This window comes from Quercus suber, unplaced genomic scaffold, assembly GCF_002906115.3.
Source record: "Quercus suber isolate HL8 unplaced genomic scaffold, Cork oak 2.0 scaffold_99, whole genome shotgun sequence".
NCBI classification, from domain to species: domain Eukaryota; kingdom Viridiplantae; phylum Streptophyta; class Magnoliopsida; order Fagales; family Fagaceae; genus Quercus; species Quercus suber.
In genome coordinates, this window is record NW_027069564.1 from 964,776 (window position 1) to 983,130 (window position 18,355).

The 18,355-nt window shown below is 36.2% G+C and overlaps 1 protein-coding gene across 1 annotated transcript; it reads right to left on the minus strand.

Annotated features, from left to right (window-relative positions):
• Nucleotides 1–2,839: 2,839 nt before the first annotated feature.
• Nucleotides 2,840–3,295, minus strand: LOC136068108 (uncharacterized mitochondrial protein AtMg00810-like). Its single transcript, XM_065774811.1, has one exon. It carries the CDS (start codon nt 3,293–3,295, stop codon nt 2,840–2,842), a length of 456 nt encoding a protein of 151 aa, XP_065630883.1.
• Between the last annotated feature and the right edge of the window lie 15,060 nt (nt 3,296–18,355).

Genomic DNA, 18,355 nt, shown 5'->3' on the forward strand with positions numbered 1-18,355 from the left:
AATTATGTGTTTCAAAAAAAAAAAAAAAAAAAAAAAAAAAACCAGTATCATTAAGTCTTTCATCTGCACAAGAATCTGAATTTGGGTAGAGATGCGGAAAAAATTGGGTTTTGTCTTAATTGATTTTGGAGAATGGTGTTTTTTTTTTTTTTTTTTTTTTTTTTTTTTTTTTTTTTTTTTTTTTTTTTTTTTTTTTTAAGGCAGTAAGTGTCATTATCTATAATACATTATAAAAGTTGGATTCCTCAAATTAGTAGATACACAATACTGCGGTAACTGACACAATATTCTATTTGTTTAAAATCACGTGGACAAATCATTCCACTTGTTTGCCCATAATATAAAGCATTTGACATGTGTAAATAATTTACTATTTTTTCTATGTTTCAATAATAAATGGGAATTTAAATCTCACCCTTAAATGTTCTCTATTAATTGCACAAAATTTTTTGCAATCAGGGAGGTTAATTTCTAAGTGGAAAAGGCTCTCCAAAGGTTCGTAATTTTGTGTGGTGTGCGTGCTCAAATATCTCACCCAAAAAAGACAGCCTGAAGAGGAAAGTCAGAGTCGAACCGCTATGCGAATTCTGCAACAAACAAACTGAATCCGCGTGTCATATCTTATGGGAACGCCCCTTTGCTCGAGATGTATGGGCTTTGGCTAATTGTCGGATTCAATAATGTTCCAACACAGCAGCAAATTTCTTCCTCCTTTTCCAATATATGATGGACAAACTGGACGTGCAGAAGCTTGAATTTTGGTCTGCCATTGGGTGGGCTCTGTGGAATGCTCGAAACAAATACCATTTTGACTTCGGATGTAGCTGAAACACACAATGATCAAAATATACATGATTCACAGTTGATGTTTTCTTGACATGCGTACATATCCAATGAGATTGAGCACATGGTTAGCATGATAGAAGCTATTATTTCTTCTACCACAAACTATTTCAAGCATTAAGACCCTGTAGCTGTAGATGTTAGATTTTATTGAGAATAGACCCTCCATAGCATACTTAGTGGGCATGTAACCACTACATAAAAAGACAAAACAAACATTTTTATTTCACAAATTGACTATTGAGCTTTTATGAGCAATAAGTTGTAATTGGCAGCAGCCAAAAAACACGAGTATATGGATGCATGGTTAACTATATTTCATAAGATAACTTATGCATCTTTAACTTACTATGTCCCAACAATTTGATTAGTATTTGCCCCTAATTCATTTTGTTTGAACATTCTTGCCATTCCAAAATTTGAAATCTTTGGATTCATACTTTCATCAAGGAGTAGGTTACAAGCTTTTAAATCTCTATGAATAATTCTTAGCCTTGAATATTTGTGAATGTTGCTCAAACCAAACAGAAAGTAGTCCAAGCTTTTGTTGGGTATGTATTCATAGATTAGTGTCCTTTATTCTTCATGTATGCAACAACCTAGAAGCTTAACAAGATTCATGTGTTGTAGTTTAGATATGAGTATCAACTCATTCTTTTTTTTGATAAACAAACACACACAAGGGAGAGAGAAAGGGGTTCTAACACAGAGGTACACTACAACTCTACTCAAAAGCGATGGTAACTTTTAAGGGAAGTATCAACTCATTCTTGAACTCATGTATTCCTTGCCTTGAATTTTTGGATAATCGCTTTACAGCTACATTTTGCCCTGTTGGCAAATTTCCCTGTTGTGATGACAAAATAAGCTTAGGCCAGCGTAAAATATGTTTAATTAAAATATCATTCTTTAAAAAATATTTGGATCTTACCATATATACAGGTCCAAAGCCACCCTCTCCAAGTATGTTTTCTAATGAGAAGTTATGTGTGGCGGCTGTGATGTGTGCATAACTAAATACACGTAAACCATGCCCCTTTTTCCGTCAATTAAAAAATCATTGATATTAGATCTCTCTGATGTCTCTAAATCAATCCATTCATTTTCATCTTCTGTTTCATTATTGCCTGTATAAATTGACATAAAACACATAACTTCAGTTTAACAATAACATAAAATCATGAAATTGCCAAACTTTTAATTTAGGGGCACGAGTCTACGAACTTTTAATCTAACAAGTTAATTCTATATGGGAAAGATATACCTTCAAATACAACTTTTCTCCTTCGTAGATAACACAATATGCACAATAATATTATAAGCAGAGTAACGGCAATGGCAATGGAAATACCAATCCATATCCAGTTCTTCATTCCTACATGTTAACAATATAAAGTGAGAGAAAAAAACTGAATAGTCTGTATATTGATGTGTAAATAATAATGTACAATAGAGAGTATTATATAGGCTAAGTATGTGTGCAGTATAAGCAATATGAGTAAACTACAAGTATAGTATATTGGGCTAAGCCCAATGGGCTAATCTAGTCTAACCTATACACTAACATCCGCCCTCAAACTTGAGGTGGCAAGGAGGAAGCCAACTGGAGTTTGGATATAAGATCTTGAGAATGACTAGGCGGGTAAGTCTTGGTGAAGATATCAACAGGCTAGTCAGTAGAGGAGATGGAGAACAACTTGAGATTGCCTTTTTTGAGATGCTGGCGAGTGATGTGGCAGTTGATCTCAATGTGTTTGGTGCATTCATGGAAGACATCATTATGAGCAATGTAAATAGCACTACGATTGTCACAATAAAGAAGAGTGGCAGTGGGTTGTAGAGCTTTCATGTTAGCCAAGAGCCAGCAAAGCCAGACAAGCTCGCAGGTAGTGTCGATAAGGACATGATACTCAACCTTAGTATTGGAACGGGAAACCAAATCCTACTTCTTGCTAGGCCACGAGACAAGAGAAGTACCCAACAAGAAACAGAAACCTCAGATAGAGCATTGATCAGTCGGATCACTTGCCCAGTCCACATCTGAATAAGCATGAAGCTCGAGAGAAGACCGAGAGGAGTAGTGGAGACCATGATAAAGTGTGCCCTTGACATATTGGAGAATTCGAAGAACAACAGCATAGTGGACAGAACGAGGGCCATCCATGAACTTACTAACCATATCCACGGCATGTGAAATATCCGGACGAGTAGCAGTAAGATAGATCAAACTACTAACCAACTGACGATAGCGAGTAGTATTAGATACAGGTTCACCATCCAAGGGTGTGAGCTTTGCATTGTATTCCAAGGGAGTGTAAATAGTCTTGTTGTCGGTGATACCAGCTTTGGAGAGAAAATTCGAAATATATTTAGTTTGAAAAAGATAGTATCCATCAGAGAATGAGGTAACCTCAAGCTCAAGTAAATAGTTGAGAGTGCCCAAATCTTTCATCTTAAAATGCTGACTAAGGAAGTGCTAAAAAGAGCGGATACCTGTAGAATCATCTCCAATAATTATCATATCATCAACATAGAGAAGAATAAGAGTGATACCAGCAGAGGATCTTTGGACAAAGAGAGTAGTGTCATGTGGACTCGAAATGAAACCCTACTGAGCAACAGCCGAGATAAACTTTTCAAACCAAGCTCGAGGAGCCTGCTTAGGGCCATAAAGAGCACGGTGAAGGTGAAAAACTTGACTGCTTGAGTGTGGATAGCTAGGGGGTGGTTGCATGTACACTTCTTCTTGGAGATCTCCATTGAGGAAAGCATTCTTTACATCCATTTGATAAAAAGGCCAATGGCAAACAACAGCCATAGCAATGAGACATCTGACAGAGGTAAGGTGAGTAACAGGAGCAAATGTTTCCTCATAGTCAATGCTATACTCCTGGTAAAGCCCTTGGCAACTAGGCGAGCTTTATATTGTTCAACAAATCCATTAGCCTTAGTCTTGATCTTATAAACCCACCTTCAACCTACTACAGATTAACTAGGAGGCAAATCAACCATATCCTAAGTGTGATTCTTATGAAGGACATCTAGTTCTTCATTTATAGCTTGCTGCCAAAGAGGGTCAGTATGGGCCTCACGATAAGTGTGAGGTTCATAGAGGGTGAAAAGAGAAAAAGAGTAGTGATAACTAAAGAGATAAGGGGGAGGAATGCTTACTCGAGTAGAGCGATGAAGTTCAAGACCAACAAGAGACTTAGGAGAGGGTAGTGCCACAGGATCCAAGATAGGCGGGTCATATGGCAGGGATAGAACCGAAGATGAGTCGTTTGGAGAGGCAACTGATGTCAAAGAATCCTCTACAAGTTCAAGATAAAGAGGGAGGAAAAGATTAGTAAAAATGGGAGACTTGGAGGAAGAGGACGTAGAAAATTGCTGAAGACTCGTGAAAGGACAATGTTCCCAAAACTTAACATGATGGGAGACATGAAGGTGATGAGAAATGGGATCATAGCAGCGAAACCCCTTTTGAGATACACCATTACTAAGGAAATAATAGAGACGAGTACGAGGCTGGAGCTTTGTTCGTTCATGAGGAGGAAGAAAGACAAAGCAAACACAACTAAAAACCCGAAGAGAGTAGTCAGGGGTTTGATCATAGAGAATCTTAAATGGTGATTTGTTGTGTGTTGTTGGTGAAGGAATACGATTAATGGTGTATACAGCAGTGAGTGCGGCCTCACCCCAAAAGTGCTCAGGAAGAGATGCAAAAATGAGAAGGGTGCGGACAACATCAAGAATGTGACGATGTTTTCGTTTTGCATGACCATTTTGTTGAGAGGTGTAAGGACAAGACTGCTGAGTAAGGGTACCATAACTGTCTAAAAAGGATAGAAAAGATTTATCATTATATTCTTGAGCATTATCTGATCGAAAAACTTTAACGGTGCGATTGAACTGTGTTTCAATCATTTTTTGAAATGTTTGATAAATAGACACAAGTTCAGACCTATGGTGAAGCAGATAAATCCAAGTATATCGAAAAATCATCCACAAATATGACAAAATATCTAGATCCCCCTTCAGTGGAAATAGGTGGAGGACCTCAAATATCAGAATGTATAAGATCAAAAGGTGCAGAAGAAAATGAGTCACTATTACTAAAGGGTAATTTTGTTTGTTTGCCAAAATGACAGAAAGTACAATCAAAATTTTGAAATTGAACTGAACCTAAATGACCTTGAGAAGCTAACAACTGAAGATGAGATAAGGATGGATGACTAAGACGAGCATGTCATAGACCAGGTGAGGGGGTAGTAGGGGTAGCAGCTGCAGAAACAACTTGTGAAAGAATCTTGAAGTTATGAACCTCAAACATGCAACTAACTTTACGGCTTGTCCCAAGCACTTGACTCATTCGGGGATCTTGCACATCCACACCATGATTAGTAAATAGAAGATCTATGTCTAATTCACAAAGTTGACCAACAAAAAGCAAATTGAGGGATAACTTTGGGATATGAAAAGTGTCACTAAGGGATAAACAAAGAGAAGAGATTGTTCCTTTATGACTAACAAGCATAGGAGTTCCATCAACAATGTAAATGGTGATGGGGTGTTTTAAGGGTGCCTTATTAGAAAATTGGGATTCATCAGGAGTCATATGGCTACAACATGCAGTATCAAAAAACCAAAGTTGTTTACCTGAGGTGACAGAAAGGGCAGTGAAAGTTCGGGATAAAACCTATTGAATTACTGCCTCAATATTAGCTATAGTAAGTAAGGAAGCCAAAGATGGACCTTTAAGAACCCCTGGATTTGAAGGACATATAGCAGTTGCCTGAGGAAGAGAAGCTTTATTTCACTCTTGCATAAATTTCTGCAGTTTGTGACAAACTGAGATGTCATGGCCTTTAGCACGGCAAAACTCGCAACGAGTACCTTTGGAAGACTAAGAGGTGGGACGCACAGAGTTTATTTGTGGAAGAGCAATGAATGCAGTAATGAGAGGCTGCGAAGATGGTGTAGCCAGTACATGATTATACGATGACGTGTGATGAGTAGGCCGATGATTCTCCTTAGAAATGAGCTCCTTGACTGTAGCATCAAGAGAAGGAGTAGGAGACTGGCTAAGAAGAGAAGCCCTAGTAGGCTCAAAATCCTTATGTAAACCCATCATGAAGTGCATAAATTTACGGCAATCCTGATATTTGACAAAGAGCTCAATGTACTTAGAACACACTAATGGAGGATCGCAGTAGAGAGTTATTCCCCCATAGTAGAAGTCTGAGAATAAAAATAAGAAATAGACTGACCTGGCTCTTGGTGCATTTGATAAAGCTTTAATTCAATGTGGAACTCCAAGCTTGAATCATTAGTGCAATTATAGCGATCGGCCAGAAAGGTATTTATAAACCAAGACAAGATCTTACTCTGAATACTCTCCCATTCCTCTAGGCGTTCTTCATAATCATCCGCTGTAATAGTAGTCTTTGAGGCATCTTCAGCAGCTGTGGCTTTGGACTGAGGTTTTTGTACTGGCTTAGGAATTGAACCAGTCACATATCTCCATATTTTACGACCCTTGAGAAAGAAAGTCATATTCTAAGACCATGCATGATAGCTAGTAGGACCATCCAATATAATGGTGATAAAATGTATGATATCTCGTTCGTTTTGTTGAGCGATAATGAAGAAAATGACCAAAAAGTGGGATTTACAGACCTCAAATGCATAAATAGAGCCCAAAATCAAAATCTACGCGAAAAGTTGAGCAAGACAGGCCCTGTTGAAAATTTTTTACTTTGGTCAAAAGCCAATAGTCAACGGCTCATGTGTTGACATGGCAGTATGACGTCACCCTAGGGCTGATGTGGCAATACGTGAAACGGAGCAGGCACTTATAAGCACGTGACGGCACTGTTCCTGGCACGTGAGGTATGTGTGAAAGGCTGACGGTGCGTGGTGGCATGTGCTCGTGAGGTAGAAACTTCAGACAGTGTGTGTGACGTGGTTTCTAGTGGCTCTTTATTGGGTTTTGCTCGGGATCGTAAGATCTGTCAATTTGTGTCTTGACTTTGGTAGTTTGATCAACAAAACTGATGAAATCGAGTGTTCTAGGGGCTGTGGGCTTGACGGCGGTGACTCACTTCTGACAATGACTACTGGATGAAGGCGAGGGTAATGGAAGAACGACGGAGATGTCCACAGGAATAAGAAAGTTAGAGGAATGGCTCTAATACCATGTTAACAATATAAAGTGAGAGAGAAAGACTAAATAGTCTGTATATTGATGTGTGAATAATAATGTACAATAGGGAGCCTTGTATAGGTTAGGTATGTGTGTAGTACAAGTAATATGAGTAAACTACAAGTACAGTATATTGGGCTAAGCCTAATGGGCTAATCTAGTCTAACCTATAGACTAACACTACATTCGGTAATAAGTAGCTGTATTAGTAATCATCATATTTTAATAAAAATTATATTTTTCTTATCGACAATCTACAAGTAGGAGGAAGTGAAATTTTGATGCCTTAAATTCAACTGTGAAGCTTGTGGAAGAGCCACTTATAAAGAGATTACATGTCTAGTGTGCATTGAGAAGCCTAATTAGCTTAAGAGATTTAAAATTTTAAATGTATCTAGCATTGTGTTGGGTGGAGAAGGGAATAGAGAGAATGGGATTTAGTGGAAGAGAGTTTAATTCACCTAATTTGGATATATATATATATATAGATTTTAATTAAGAAGTGTAATAGAAAATATTCGTTCAAATAACAAAATGTTCAAAATTTAAAGAATAAAATATAACATTTCAAAAAGAGGGGAAGTGGAAGGAGGAAGTAAACAAAGTAGGAAGAAAATGAGTACTGAATTTATAAAGTAGATTTGATACTCGAAATATTTGTGAAATGCAAAAGAGGTTGATGGATAATATTATTAGTATTTTCCTCTAAGATGTAAAAGATCTTAATATAAGTTTAGCATACAAACATACATACTAAGAAATTAAATTTAAATTTTATGATAGCGACTTGGCAAATTAGTCAAGTTGGTTTTAGGTTTGACACATGATTTGGGTCAACATCGGGTGCAATTAAGACGAATTTCGATATCTATTATTCATACCTTTTTCTTAAGTACATTAATGAGTACATGATTAGTTTTGCAATGTTTATTTGCTAGTGACTAACAAGGGTGTGCATGGATCAAAATGGGAGACTGGAGGGCTTTTGCAATCCATCCTAACCTAAATTCTTAGCCCAACCCAATCTATCACATGTGTAGAAACCAACTTAATCTAAACATTGGTCGAATTGGGTTGGTGGGTTTTTTAAGCACTTTTTTCAATAAGTTTTTACAATTTATGTTAGGTTCTAAAGATTTAGGAATAAATGTTTAGAATTCTATTTTCTTTGTGTTGGCAAATCGAGAACAAAACATGTCTAGTCTATGTGTAAGGCTTTGCTCAAAGGTGTATGTTTTAAGCTTCAAGTTCGAGCTAACTGCAGAAAAAAAAGAGCCAAAATCTACCAAGCTCGATCAATCGAAAATCACAAAAATCAGATTCTACTAAATTTTTAAACAAGTCCTAAGCCCACAAAAGCGTTTAGGGTTTCATTCTAATTTGTCAACATATAAAAAGGAAACCCTAGCTACGCTTTGGAGATATTTTTGGAAGACATGTGTGTTACTCTTTGTGAGATCTGAGAGGTATTGTATTTTCTAACTACACAAGCATCTACCGAAGCAAGATCTACAATCAAGCGTTAGTAGAACCTAGTTGTAGCTACAGAGACCAACAAGTGAAGTTGGTCTGAAACCTTTGAGTGGGATCTCAAAGTCACAAGCGTGGGTGCTTATGTGGTGCAAATCCAAGAGAGAAGGAGTCTGTGGATTCGAAACTTGCACGTGGTTGCGTCAGTAAGTTACTAATTGAGGTAGCAATAGATTTAGGATTAAATCTAATTGTAAAGATTTCAATTCTCTTATAGTGGATTTTCTTTACCTTAAGGATAACTAGGTCAAATTCTCTCCAGGTTTTTACTTTGAAATGGTTCGTTTCATTAGTTTTCTTAGATCATCATATCATGGTGTTATTTACTTTTCCGCTGCTTTGCATCGTTTCATTGATTTTCCTAAGTTATCATATCATGGTATTATTTACTTTTCTGCTGCTTTGCATGATATGATTTATTATTGTTTAACATAGATCTGAATAATTAACCTAAGTAACTACTTGGCTAATATATTATGTTTGTTAACGTGTATTAAGGTATGTGGGCTTTAGGCCCACCTTGTTTACTTGTATAGCACACTTACTTGTACTGCACACTTTACCTCCTATATAAAGGTACTCATGTATATTCTATTACTTGAGAAATACAATATACTTATTCAGCATTTCTAACCTGGTATCAGAGCCACTGCTCTAATTTTCTTGTGTCTTGCAGCTTTGTCTTTTCCACTGCCTGAACTTCTATGGTCAGTAAGACCTTTCAGTGCCCTCTCTTGACTACTTCGCCGCTGTCAGAGGTCCTTAGGGTTGAATCTCCACCGCCAAAAGCTCCTCCTTCGCTGCCATGACCACTGCCATCATCGGATCAGTCACTTCTAACCTCTTATTAGGACATAAGACATATCATCGTGTAGCTTCAATCACTCTACACAACGCCGCCAGAAACACCCTCATTTGACCATCCACGTGCTAGTCAAAATTTCAGCAAAAATCTTCAAAGCACTTCACGCGCCATAAGGGTTTCTCCAATCTAATTGCTGCCATTAGCATCAGAATCGTCTTTCTCTAATCTACATTTTTAGAAAAGAATCAACTTCGTCAAATAGCTCACGCGGCCTCACGCGTTGCCAGTATATATTGCACCAAGTTCACACACCTCACGCGCCGTTCTGTTGCCTCATGTGCCACACGCGCCAAACATCTTTGCCACGTTTGCCCTAGCTAACGTTAGCGTCTTGTCATCTACTAACGTCATCTCCTAGTCAGCCTGTTGATGTCATCCGTTGACCTACCTCTATTGACCATTGACATGACAACATTGATCATTGACAGTGAGATAAACAAGGCTTCCAACCAAGAAAGAGAGGGATTAGACAATGTTTTCCCCCCTGAGGGAATCAGATAGCATTAAGCTCAACTGGAGTGTCAACAGTCTTGCTATCAGTGAGTCCAGCTTGAGGCAAGAGTTCAGAGGCATACTTGGCTTGAGTAATATAAAGTCCATCTTATAGAATGAGTGATTTCATGAACCAAGAAGTAGCTAAGATGTCCAAGATCTTTCATCTCAAACTGCTTACTGAGAAAATCCTTGAGTTCCTGAATGCCACTGAGGTCATTACCAGTTATGATCATATCATTCACATACAGGAGAAGTAAAATAGTGTCTTTGTTAGTAGACGAAGAAATAAGATAGAATTATAATGACTGGCCATGTAACCCAAGCGATAGATGGTAGAGCTGAATTAGGCAAACCAAGCTCATGAAGCTTGTTTAAGGCCATAAAGTGCACGTCGAAGGTGACAAACTTTGTTTAATTCAATAGAGAGACTAGAAGGAGGTTGCATATAAACTTCTTCACTTAAATCCCCATTAAGGAATGCATTTTTAACATCCATCTGAAAAAAGTCCCATTTATTGGCAGCAACAACAGCTAAGAAGGCACGAACAGATGAGATACAAGCAACCGAAGCAAAGGTCTCTTCATAATCAATACCATACTCCTATGTAAAACCTTTTGCAACAAGACAAGTTTTGTAGTGCTCAATGGACCCATCAAAGCGAGTCTTAATCTTGTAGATCCACTTACAACCAACCATAGATTTCCAGGAAGGAGAGTCACCAAATCCTAAGTATGGTTTTTAGATAATGCATCAAGTTCCTCTTTCATTGCAATCTTTCATAAAGGATCAATGGAAGCCTCACGATAGGTGTGAGGCTCGTACAGTGTAGAAAAGGTAGTGTAACAATGATAGTCAAGTAAATGTGTAGAAATGGATCTTACCCGAGTTGCGTGATGTGGTGGAATGTCTTGTGTAGGATCTTCAGGAGGAGCAGGAGTAGGGGACCCAAGCTCAAGGTTGGGTAGCTTATTTTCAATTTGTGCATCTTCCACCTGTTCATTAAAGGGTGAACTAGGAAAGGGATTAAAGGAATCTGGTGTTTGAACAGAGAAGTCTATAGGAGAATCAGGAGCAACTATAAGAGGATCCGGAGCAGCTACAGAAGGAATATGTGCCTCATTTGGAAAAATATCTAAGATAAAGGAGGAAGATAGGAAGGCACGGAAGTGAGAGAGCTCGACAAAGGAGCGATGTTCCCAAAAGACAACATTGCGGGAGATATGAAGACAAAGAGAGATAGAATCATAACACCAATACCCCTTTTGAGCTCGCCATAGCTAAGAAAACAACAAAGCCTTGACTGAGGCTTAAGTTTGTTATGCTCATGTGGTTGAAGAAGAACAAAACAAGCAGAACCGAAGCAATGAATCTGTAGATAGTCTGGAGGTGACCCGAAAAGGCGCTCATATGGAGCTTAATTTTGGATAACAGGACTAGGAATACGATTAATAGCATGAAGAGCAGCATCGCCCCAAAAAGGAGCATGAACTTTGGCAGAGAGAATGAGAGCATGAATAGTTTCAAGAATATGACGAAGTTTTCATTCAGCTCTACCATTTTGCTAAGAGGTACCTAGACAAGTTAGTTGATGAATAATGCCATAGAAATGCAAAAAAACTTAGAAAGCATATTGAGTGTACTTAAGAACATTATCAGATCGAAATTTTTTGATGTGTTAGGAAAACTGAGTTTCAACCATTTTTGCAAAATTAGAATATAGTTGCAATAATTCAGAACGATGTTTCATATTAAAAATCCAGTTATAGCGAGAGTAATCATCAACAAAGACAACAAAATATCAAGATCCACCAATACTAGAGATAGAGGAAGACCCTCAAACATCAGAATGAATTAGGTCAAAGATATCAGTGGATATTGATCCACTAGTATTTAAAGGCAAAGTTGGTTTTTTTCCTAACTGACATGAAACACAATCAAAATTTCTATAGACACTAAACCTAACAAACCTCTAGAAGCCAATTGTTGTACCCGAGAGGAAGATGCATGACCAAGTCGAGCATGCCAAAGTGCAAAGGAAGGAATAGAAGAAACTACAGCAGCTGCAGCAACAAAAACAAGAGCAACAAGTGGAAGACGAAGGTTGTTCACAGAAAACATTTGCCCAATTTTAGGACCGGTCCCAAGCTCCTGTCCTGTCCTTGGATCCTACATAATACACCTAGAATAATCAAAGATAATGCGATAACTCAGCTTAGCTAATTGTCCCACAGAAAATAAATTGAAAGAAAGGTCAGGAACATTAAAGACCCCAGGAATCGAAAGGTTGGAGTTTGAAGCGGAACCTATATTATGACCAGACATTGTAGAACTGTTTGCTATGCGAATATTAAGAGGGTGTTGTGTAGGTTTAAGTTCAGAAAAATAAGGACGAGTGAGGTGTCATGTGATTGCAACTAGTAGAATCCATAAGCCAAGAGGAAAGAGACATACCAGATAAAACTGAGAGAGAAGAGGAATAAGATGCATTACCAACCATACGAATGACATTAGTGATGATGTTTTTAAGGTCATCTATGGAAATAGTGAAAGTACGTCCTGAAGACTTAGACTGTGCAGAGACGGGAGTCATTGGTTGGACACTCTCAGTGTTAGCAACAGTAGCAGCAAATATTGAAACAGCTGATTTGTTGCAATGATAGCAAGTCTCAATATTGTGGCCAAAACATTTGCAAGAATTGCAAAAACGTTTGCTGGATTGTTAGCGATGATTATTGCAATAAGAAGAAGGCATGTCCTTATTCTTCATTTAGAAGAAAATTTTGCAAAAATGGGCTCCACAGATGAAATCTACGCAAAAAACTGGGTAAGGAGCACTTAAACTGAAAAAGTCAACATTGGCAAAAAAAGTTAACAATTAACTCTAGTCAAAGTCAACCAGCAACTACTTGGCTAATATATTATGTTAAACAATTTGGTTTAAGGGGTCTAAACAAACAAACAATTCACATAATATGTTTTAATTATATTTTAAATTTCAAAATTCATCTAATTTAATTATCAAAATTCTAAAATAAATCAAACTAAAAACATTTAAATTATAAACTTATATATATGGTGAATCAAGTGGGTTGAAAAAATTGTCAGTCCAAACCCAACATAACCCGAGGTTTAAAATAAAATTCCAATCCAACCCATCAACTCACAAAATATCAACACGAGCGGTTGGGTTGTGTTGGATTGTGTCAGTTTCATCAGTTAAGTGAGTTGGATGCAAAACCCTATCACTTTAAAGTTGGAAAAAAGCATTGCAAATTGCTCGAAAAAATTAGTAAACTTACCCCTATCAGAAGGCTTTGATGATAGAACATAAATAGAGTAATGATCAACAGAGTGATTGGAAATGAACTCCCACTTTCCAAAATTGGCATCCAGTGTTGTTATCAAACAGAGAAGTAAAGGCGACACAACTATAGTTGTTCTAGCAAATAGCTCTACAATCACTGATGCTATGACTTGAATTATAGAGGGGTGAAAAATCTCCAGCCACTAAATATCCAGATCTAAGATCAAATTTGTGCCTACACATTGGTTGCTTCCAAGTCTGCATCCTCCATTATTGTTATAACCATCACAATTATCAGCTCGAGCAATATCTTCTCCTTTCAAGTCCTTTAATTGCCCTATAGGACTAAGCAATCATTCTGAAACCAGACTTTGATTTCTGTTACTAAGATAAAAGTATTCTTTGTCTTTATTTGAAACAATGACGGAATCATACATAGATGTTACATTTGGTGAAATATTCTCAAAAACATTTCCTCCCATCAATGCCCCACTTGACCAATAAACCTCCCCTTGTCACCGAATGATCAATTGGTATCCCTTGGGGTTCCATTCAAGACTAAACAGCCCTGGATCTAGGATGAGCTCTGTTGACCATAATGTGAGTGACCAAGTTTTGCTAGTTTTGTGGCTAACCCCTAACTTCATTCGGGGCAAAAGTATATTAGAAGGATAATCAAAACTTTGCCATAAGACCCATTTCATAGTTCGGTTCGAATGCAATTCTTTTAAGATAAAATTTCCAGAATTCAATAGAGTAGTAACTGTGTTTTTGGTAGGTTTAGGAGAATGGTATAAAACCGTAGGATCACCACCTTGTTGTACAGTTTTCATTGTTCCCTTGTTGTCCACAGTAAACATGCCTGAATTGTTATGAATAGCATTGCTTCCACTGCCAAACTACACAAAAAGATTATAAGGACTGTTAGGTTCTAAAGACTTAGAATTTGATGTATTTAGAACTCTAATGTGTATTATTGGCAAACCATGATCAAAATAGGTTGTTAGTCTTGTTTAGACTTGCTCAAAGTGTGGGTTTATGTAAAGTTGGAATCGAGTGGCTGCAGAAGTATTAGTGACTTTCGGCTTGGCTCGATCGATCGAAAATTAGACTCGATCAATTGAATCTCGGCCAAAACGTTTTTCTTCAGAATTTTCCAACTCAGCCCAAGCCCATTAAGGATTAGGGTTTCAGATCTACTTCTTCCACTATATAAAGGAAACCTTAGCCACGTTTTAGAGTAGCTCTGGATGCTCTTGTTGCTCATATTTGCGGTTTGTGTGCATCTCTTGTGAGATCCTTGAGACGCTTTCCTTCACATAAACTTAGGGTTTTCAAGGTATAGATATTATCAACACCTTGATGATTAACTCAGTTGCTGCCGTTGGAACTTAAAGAAACACAAGCAAGAGTGCTTGTATCATGTGGAGAATCCAAGAAAGAAGGAGTCCGTGGATTCGGAGCTTGCACGTGGTCATGTCAATAAGTTCTACTGGTGGGTAACATTAGGAAGTCAAACGGGAAGCTTGTAAGTCATTTTGAATGAACTTCGATTCTTTCAAGATAATGGATTCAAGTTTGCCTTGAGGATAGTTAGGTTAAATCCTCCCCAGGTTTTTTACTGGTTTGATTTTCCTAGGTGATCATATCTTTATGTTCTTTATATTTCCGCTGCTTTATATCTTGATATGATTATTTGATTGTGTTAACCTAGATTTGCATAATTTGACTAAGTTAATCATTTGGCTAATAAACTAGGTTAATCCAATTGTTGTGTTTTAAGGGGTCTAAAAACTTAACAAGTGATATCAAAGTGGGTAACTCTCTTGTTTTAGATCTTTTGATCTAAAAGCTGATCCTTGACCCCTGTTGTCATGGATAATTTGAAGTATCTTTCTGATCATGTTTCTGCTCATGCTTCTATTGATTTTATTGATGCTTGTGAAACTCTCCGTAAAGAATTATTGAAATCTATGAAAATTGCTAAGAAATTCAAAGAAGAGTTAAAATTGGCTAATCTTGAAAAAGAAGAATTGCTTGTTAGATTAGATGAATCTAATAAAAAGAATGAATTTTTGAGAAATCAAATTTCCTCTCAAGATGAGAAGATGAAAAGCTTGGAACAAGAGTTAGTTGAATCTAAAGTTAAAATTAAAAATTTGATTAGTACCAAGCCTGCTGCTGATAACAGAAGTGTTTCTGTTTCTCTTAAGCCTAAAACTGAGAAAATTTATATCTCTCAGTTTAAGAGGAATAATACACTCTGTTTCTCATGGATTTTCACTTATAAAACCGAAGAATCGTGCTATATGGGTGAGAAGATTCTCCAAGGTAAGTGTTGCTAACTTGTCATTGATTTAATTTTTTCAATTATTTGTGGACATGTTTTGTTTTAGTTTTTGGTTGTTTTATTTTCTTTGATTGTTTTGTTTTTTTTTTTTAAAAAAAAAAATCCAAAAACATTGAAAATTTTCAAAAAGACAAAAATATTTTTATTTTGTCTCTAGTTTTTTTTTTTTTTTTTAATAATTAAGGATTACATGAATTATGATATCTCTTTTGATTTAGAACATGCTTGATATTGTGGAGAAACTTGAATAGTATGCTAAGCTATTTCTGATTTTGTGTGAGTATGTACTAATTTGTACATGTACTTAAGGGTTAATTAATAAATTGATATTTCTTGTTTGTGTACCATCTATAGCTTAGTTAAATACTATCATGCATTGCATTTTTCTTGTTCATTTAGCATAATATGGGTTTTTTGTTTTGGTCATATAGCTTTTAAAACCGAAAAGATTTTTGTGTTTTGTATATTATATCTTGGATTTATAATCAAGGATTGGCCATATTATCTTTACATAACAAGTTTATGTACCTTGTTTAGCTTGATGAGCTTATTTATTGCACTTGGCTAGTTGAAGCTTTGTAGTGCGTATTGAGTGGGAAAGATGTTTATGGTGTTTATCACTTTGTCTTAATCTTGAAGTCACATGTTATTTGACTGTCGGACTTGATTCTTTTGAGAAATGCATAAATAACCATCTCACCACTATTCACTTGCCAATCATGAACACCTTTGTGCATATCGTAAGATTTTGTATCCAAGAAAATGTAGCACATGCACAAAAAGAACATAAGGTGTAACCTCGGTTTAATTGCTAAATGCTTAAAATTGGTGTGTGCTATTAAGCTTGATGCCAAATTACATAATTAAAATTGGTGTGTACATTATCTTGGCTTTTTAATAAGTTTCTAATTAAATTAAAATTGGTGTGTATATTATGAGGCAAAATCAAGAAACTTACATGATTGCAAACTTTTGTTCTAGAAGATGTGAGAGTTATATGATGTAACTCTTTTGGTAATAGTCTCTTTCAAATTCTATGTGATGAATTTTGTAGACTTTGTGTTTGATTTCTTTTCACATATCACCTCACATATATCTCAAGCTTTTGCTAGTTGCACACACTAAACAAGTTACTCTTTGCTAAACTTGGTACATTTTATTGTGTGTGATCTTGTTGTGGTCATCCAAGATTAAAAGTTCCTTGATCTTAATGCAAAATGTGTTTAAAATTTGAGAAATTGGAAATTCTAGAGCTTGAATGTACCCGAATTGGGGATTTTGTTCAAATTGGGTTCAATTGATACAATTGGCTTGTTGAATTGATGTAATTGATCATTATATTATGTATTCTAGCTTGTGTGACGATCAATTAGTCAATTTTTTCCAAAATCTTAACAAGTGGTTTTCAATTTTTGGAGTTTTATTAGAAACTCTATGCCCAAGCAAATTTTGTGAATTTAACTAGTATTGAACTTAGTTTCACTACATTAGAGCATGCATCATGACATATTTTTTAATGCATCATTTGTATTTAGGATTCACATGCATTACATTGATTTTTGTATCTATTTTACAGTTTTGCAGTCATATCTCTCATTGTTTTCACACATAACATGCATACACTTTGCTACATTAGGTACTCAACTTGATCAAAAAATTGATTGATTAATTTTTGAGCTATGTACTTTCTAGTATATGCTTTTTTTATGTGTGAACTGTAGAAAATATTTTTCTTAAGAGATATAATAGATAATCAATGTGCAAATATTTTTCTCTACTTATGCAACTGTTTATGGGTCACCTAGTGTCATGTTTGCATTTATTGAACGAGAGAATATTTTTTTCATGTGTATCCTTACCTTAGTTTTTAACTTTGGTTTGTGTGTTTTTATTTTCCTCACCTCCTAAAGTTTCCCCAAAACTGTTTTTTCCAAAAAAACTTGTTTTGTTTTTCCTATTTTTATAGGGGAAGATTTTTTTAAAACCTTTGTTGTTCATAGGGGGAGTTGTCTATTTCTATAGAGTTGAAGTGGTTTATGTCCCCTTGATTCTCTATTTTCTCTTATCCTTTATTGCGTATGGTGACTGTTTACTCTTTGTATGAGTTGTCTTTGTCAATACGTGACAAAAAGGGGGAGAAATTATTGGTTTATGGGAAACATATTTGTCTTGTTTAGGGGGAGTTGAAATAATTTTTGAAAGGAGAGAATATAAGTAAAAACTTTTTGTTCTATCTAACTTAGGGGGAGAGTTAGTTTACTTATGTTTTATTTCTGTTTCTTGTTCACTGCTTATTGATTTATATTTATGAGTTATTCATGATATATGTCTTTGTTTTGTGTTTTGTGAAGTCAAGAATTTATTTGTTGATTTACTGTTTTTCTATCACACATGTGTTTATGCGTTTTGTTTAATGTTTCAAGAATATACAAGTTGATTCAATTGAGCTGCTGTCTACACTTGCAACTGATGGATAGTAGTTAGGATTGAATTTGTATTATGAGCATTATTTTTGTAAAGGGCTTTTATTTGTAAATTTTGAGTTTTTAAATTGTGTTTTGTCACGGATTGCCAAAGGGGGAGTTTGTTAGGTTCTAAAGACTTAGGATTTGATGTATTCAGAACTCTAATGTGTATTGTTGGCAAACCATGATCAAAACAGGTTGTTAGTCTTGTTTAGACTTGCTCAAAGTGTGGGCATTTTATGTAAAGTTGGAATCGAGTGGCTACAGAAGTATTAGTAACTTTTGGCTTGGCTCGATCGA

Bases quoted from the DNA above. Each gene is read 5' to 3' on its own strand.
- LOC136068108 (XM_065774811.1), bottom strand. From the start codon at position 3,295: ATGAAAGATTTGGGCACTCTCAACTATTTACTTGAGCTTGAGGTTACC.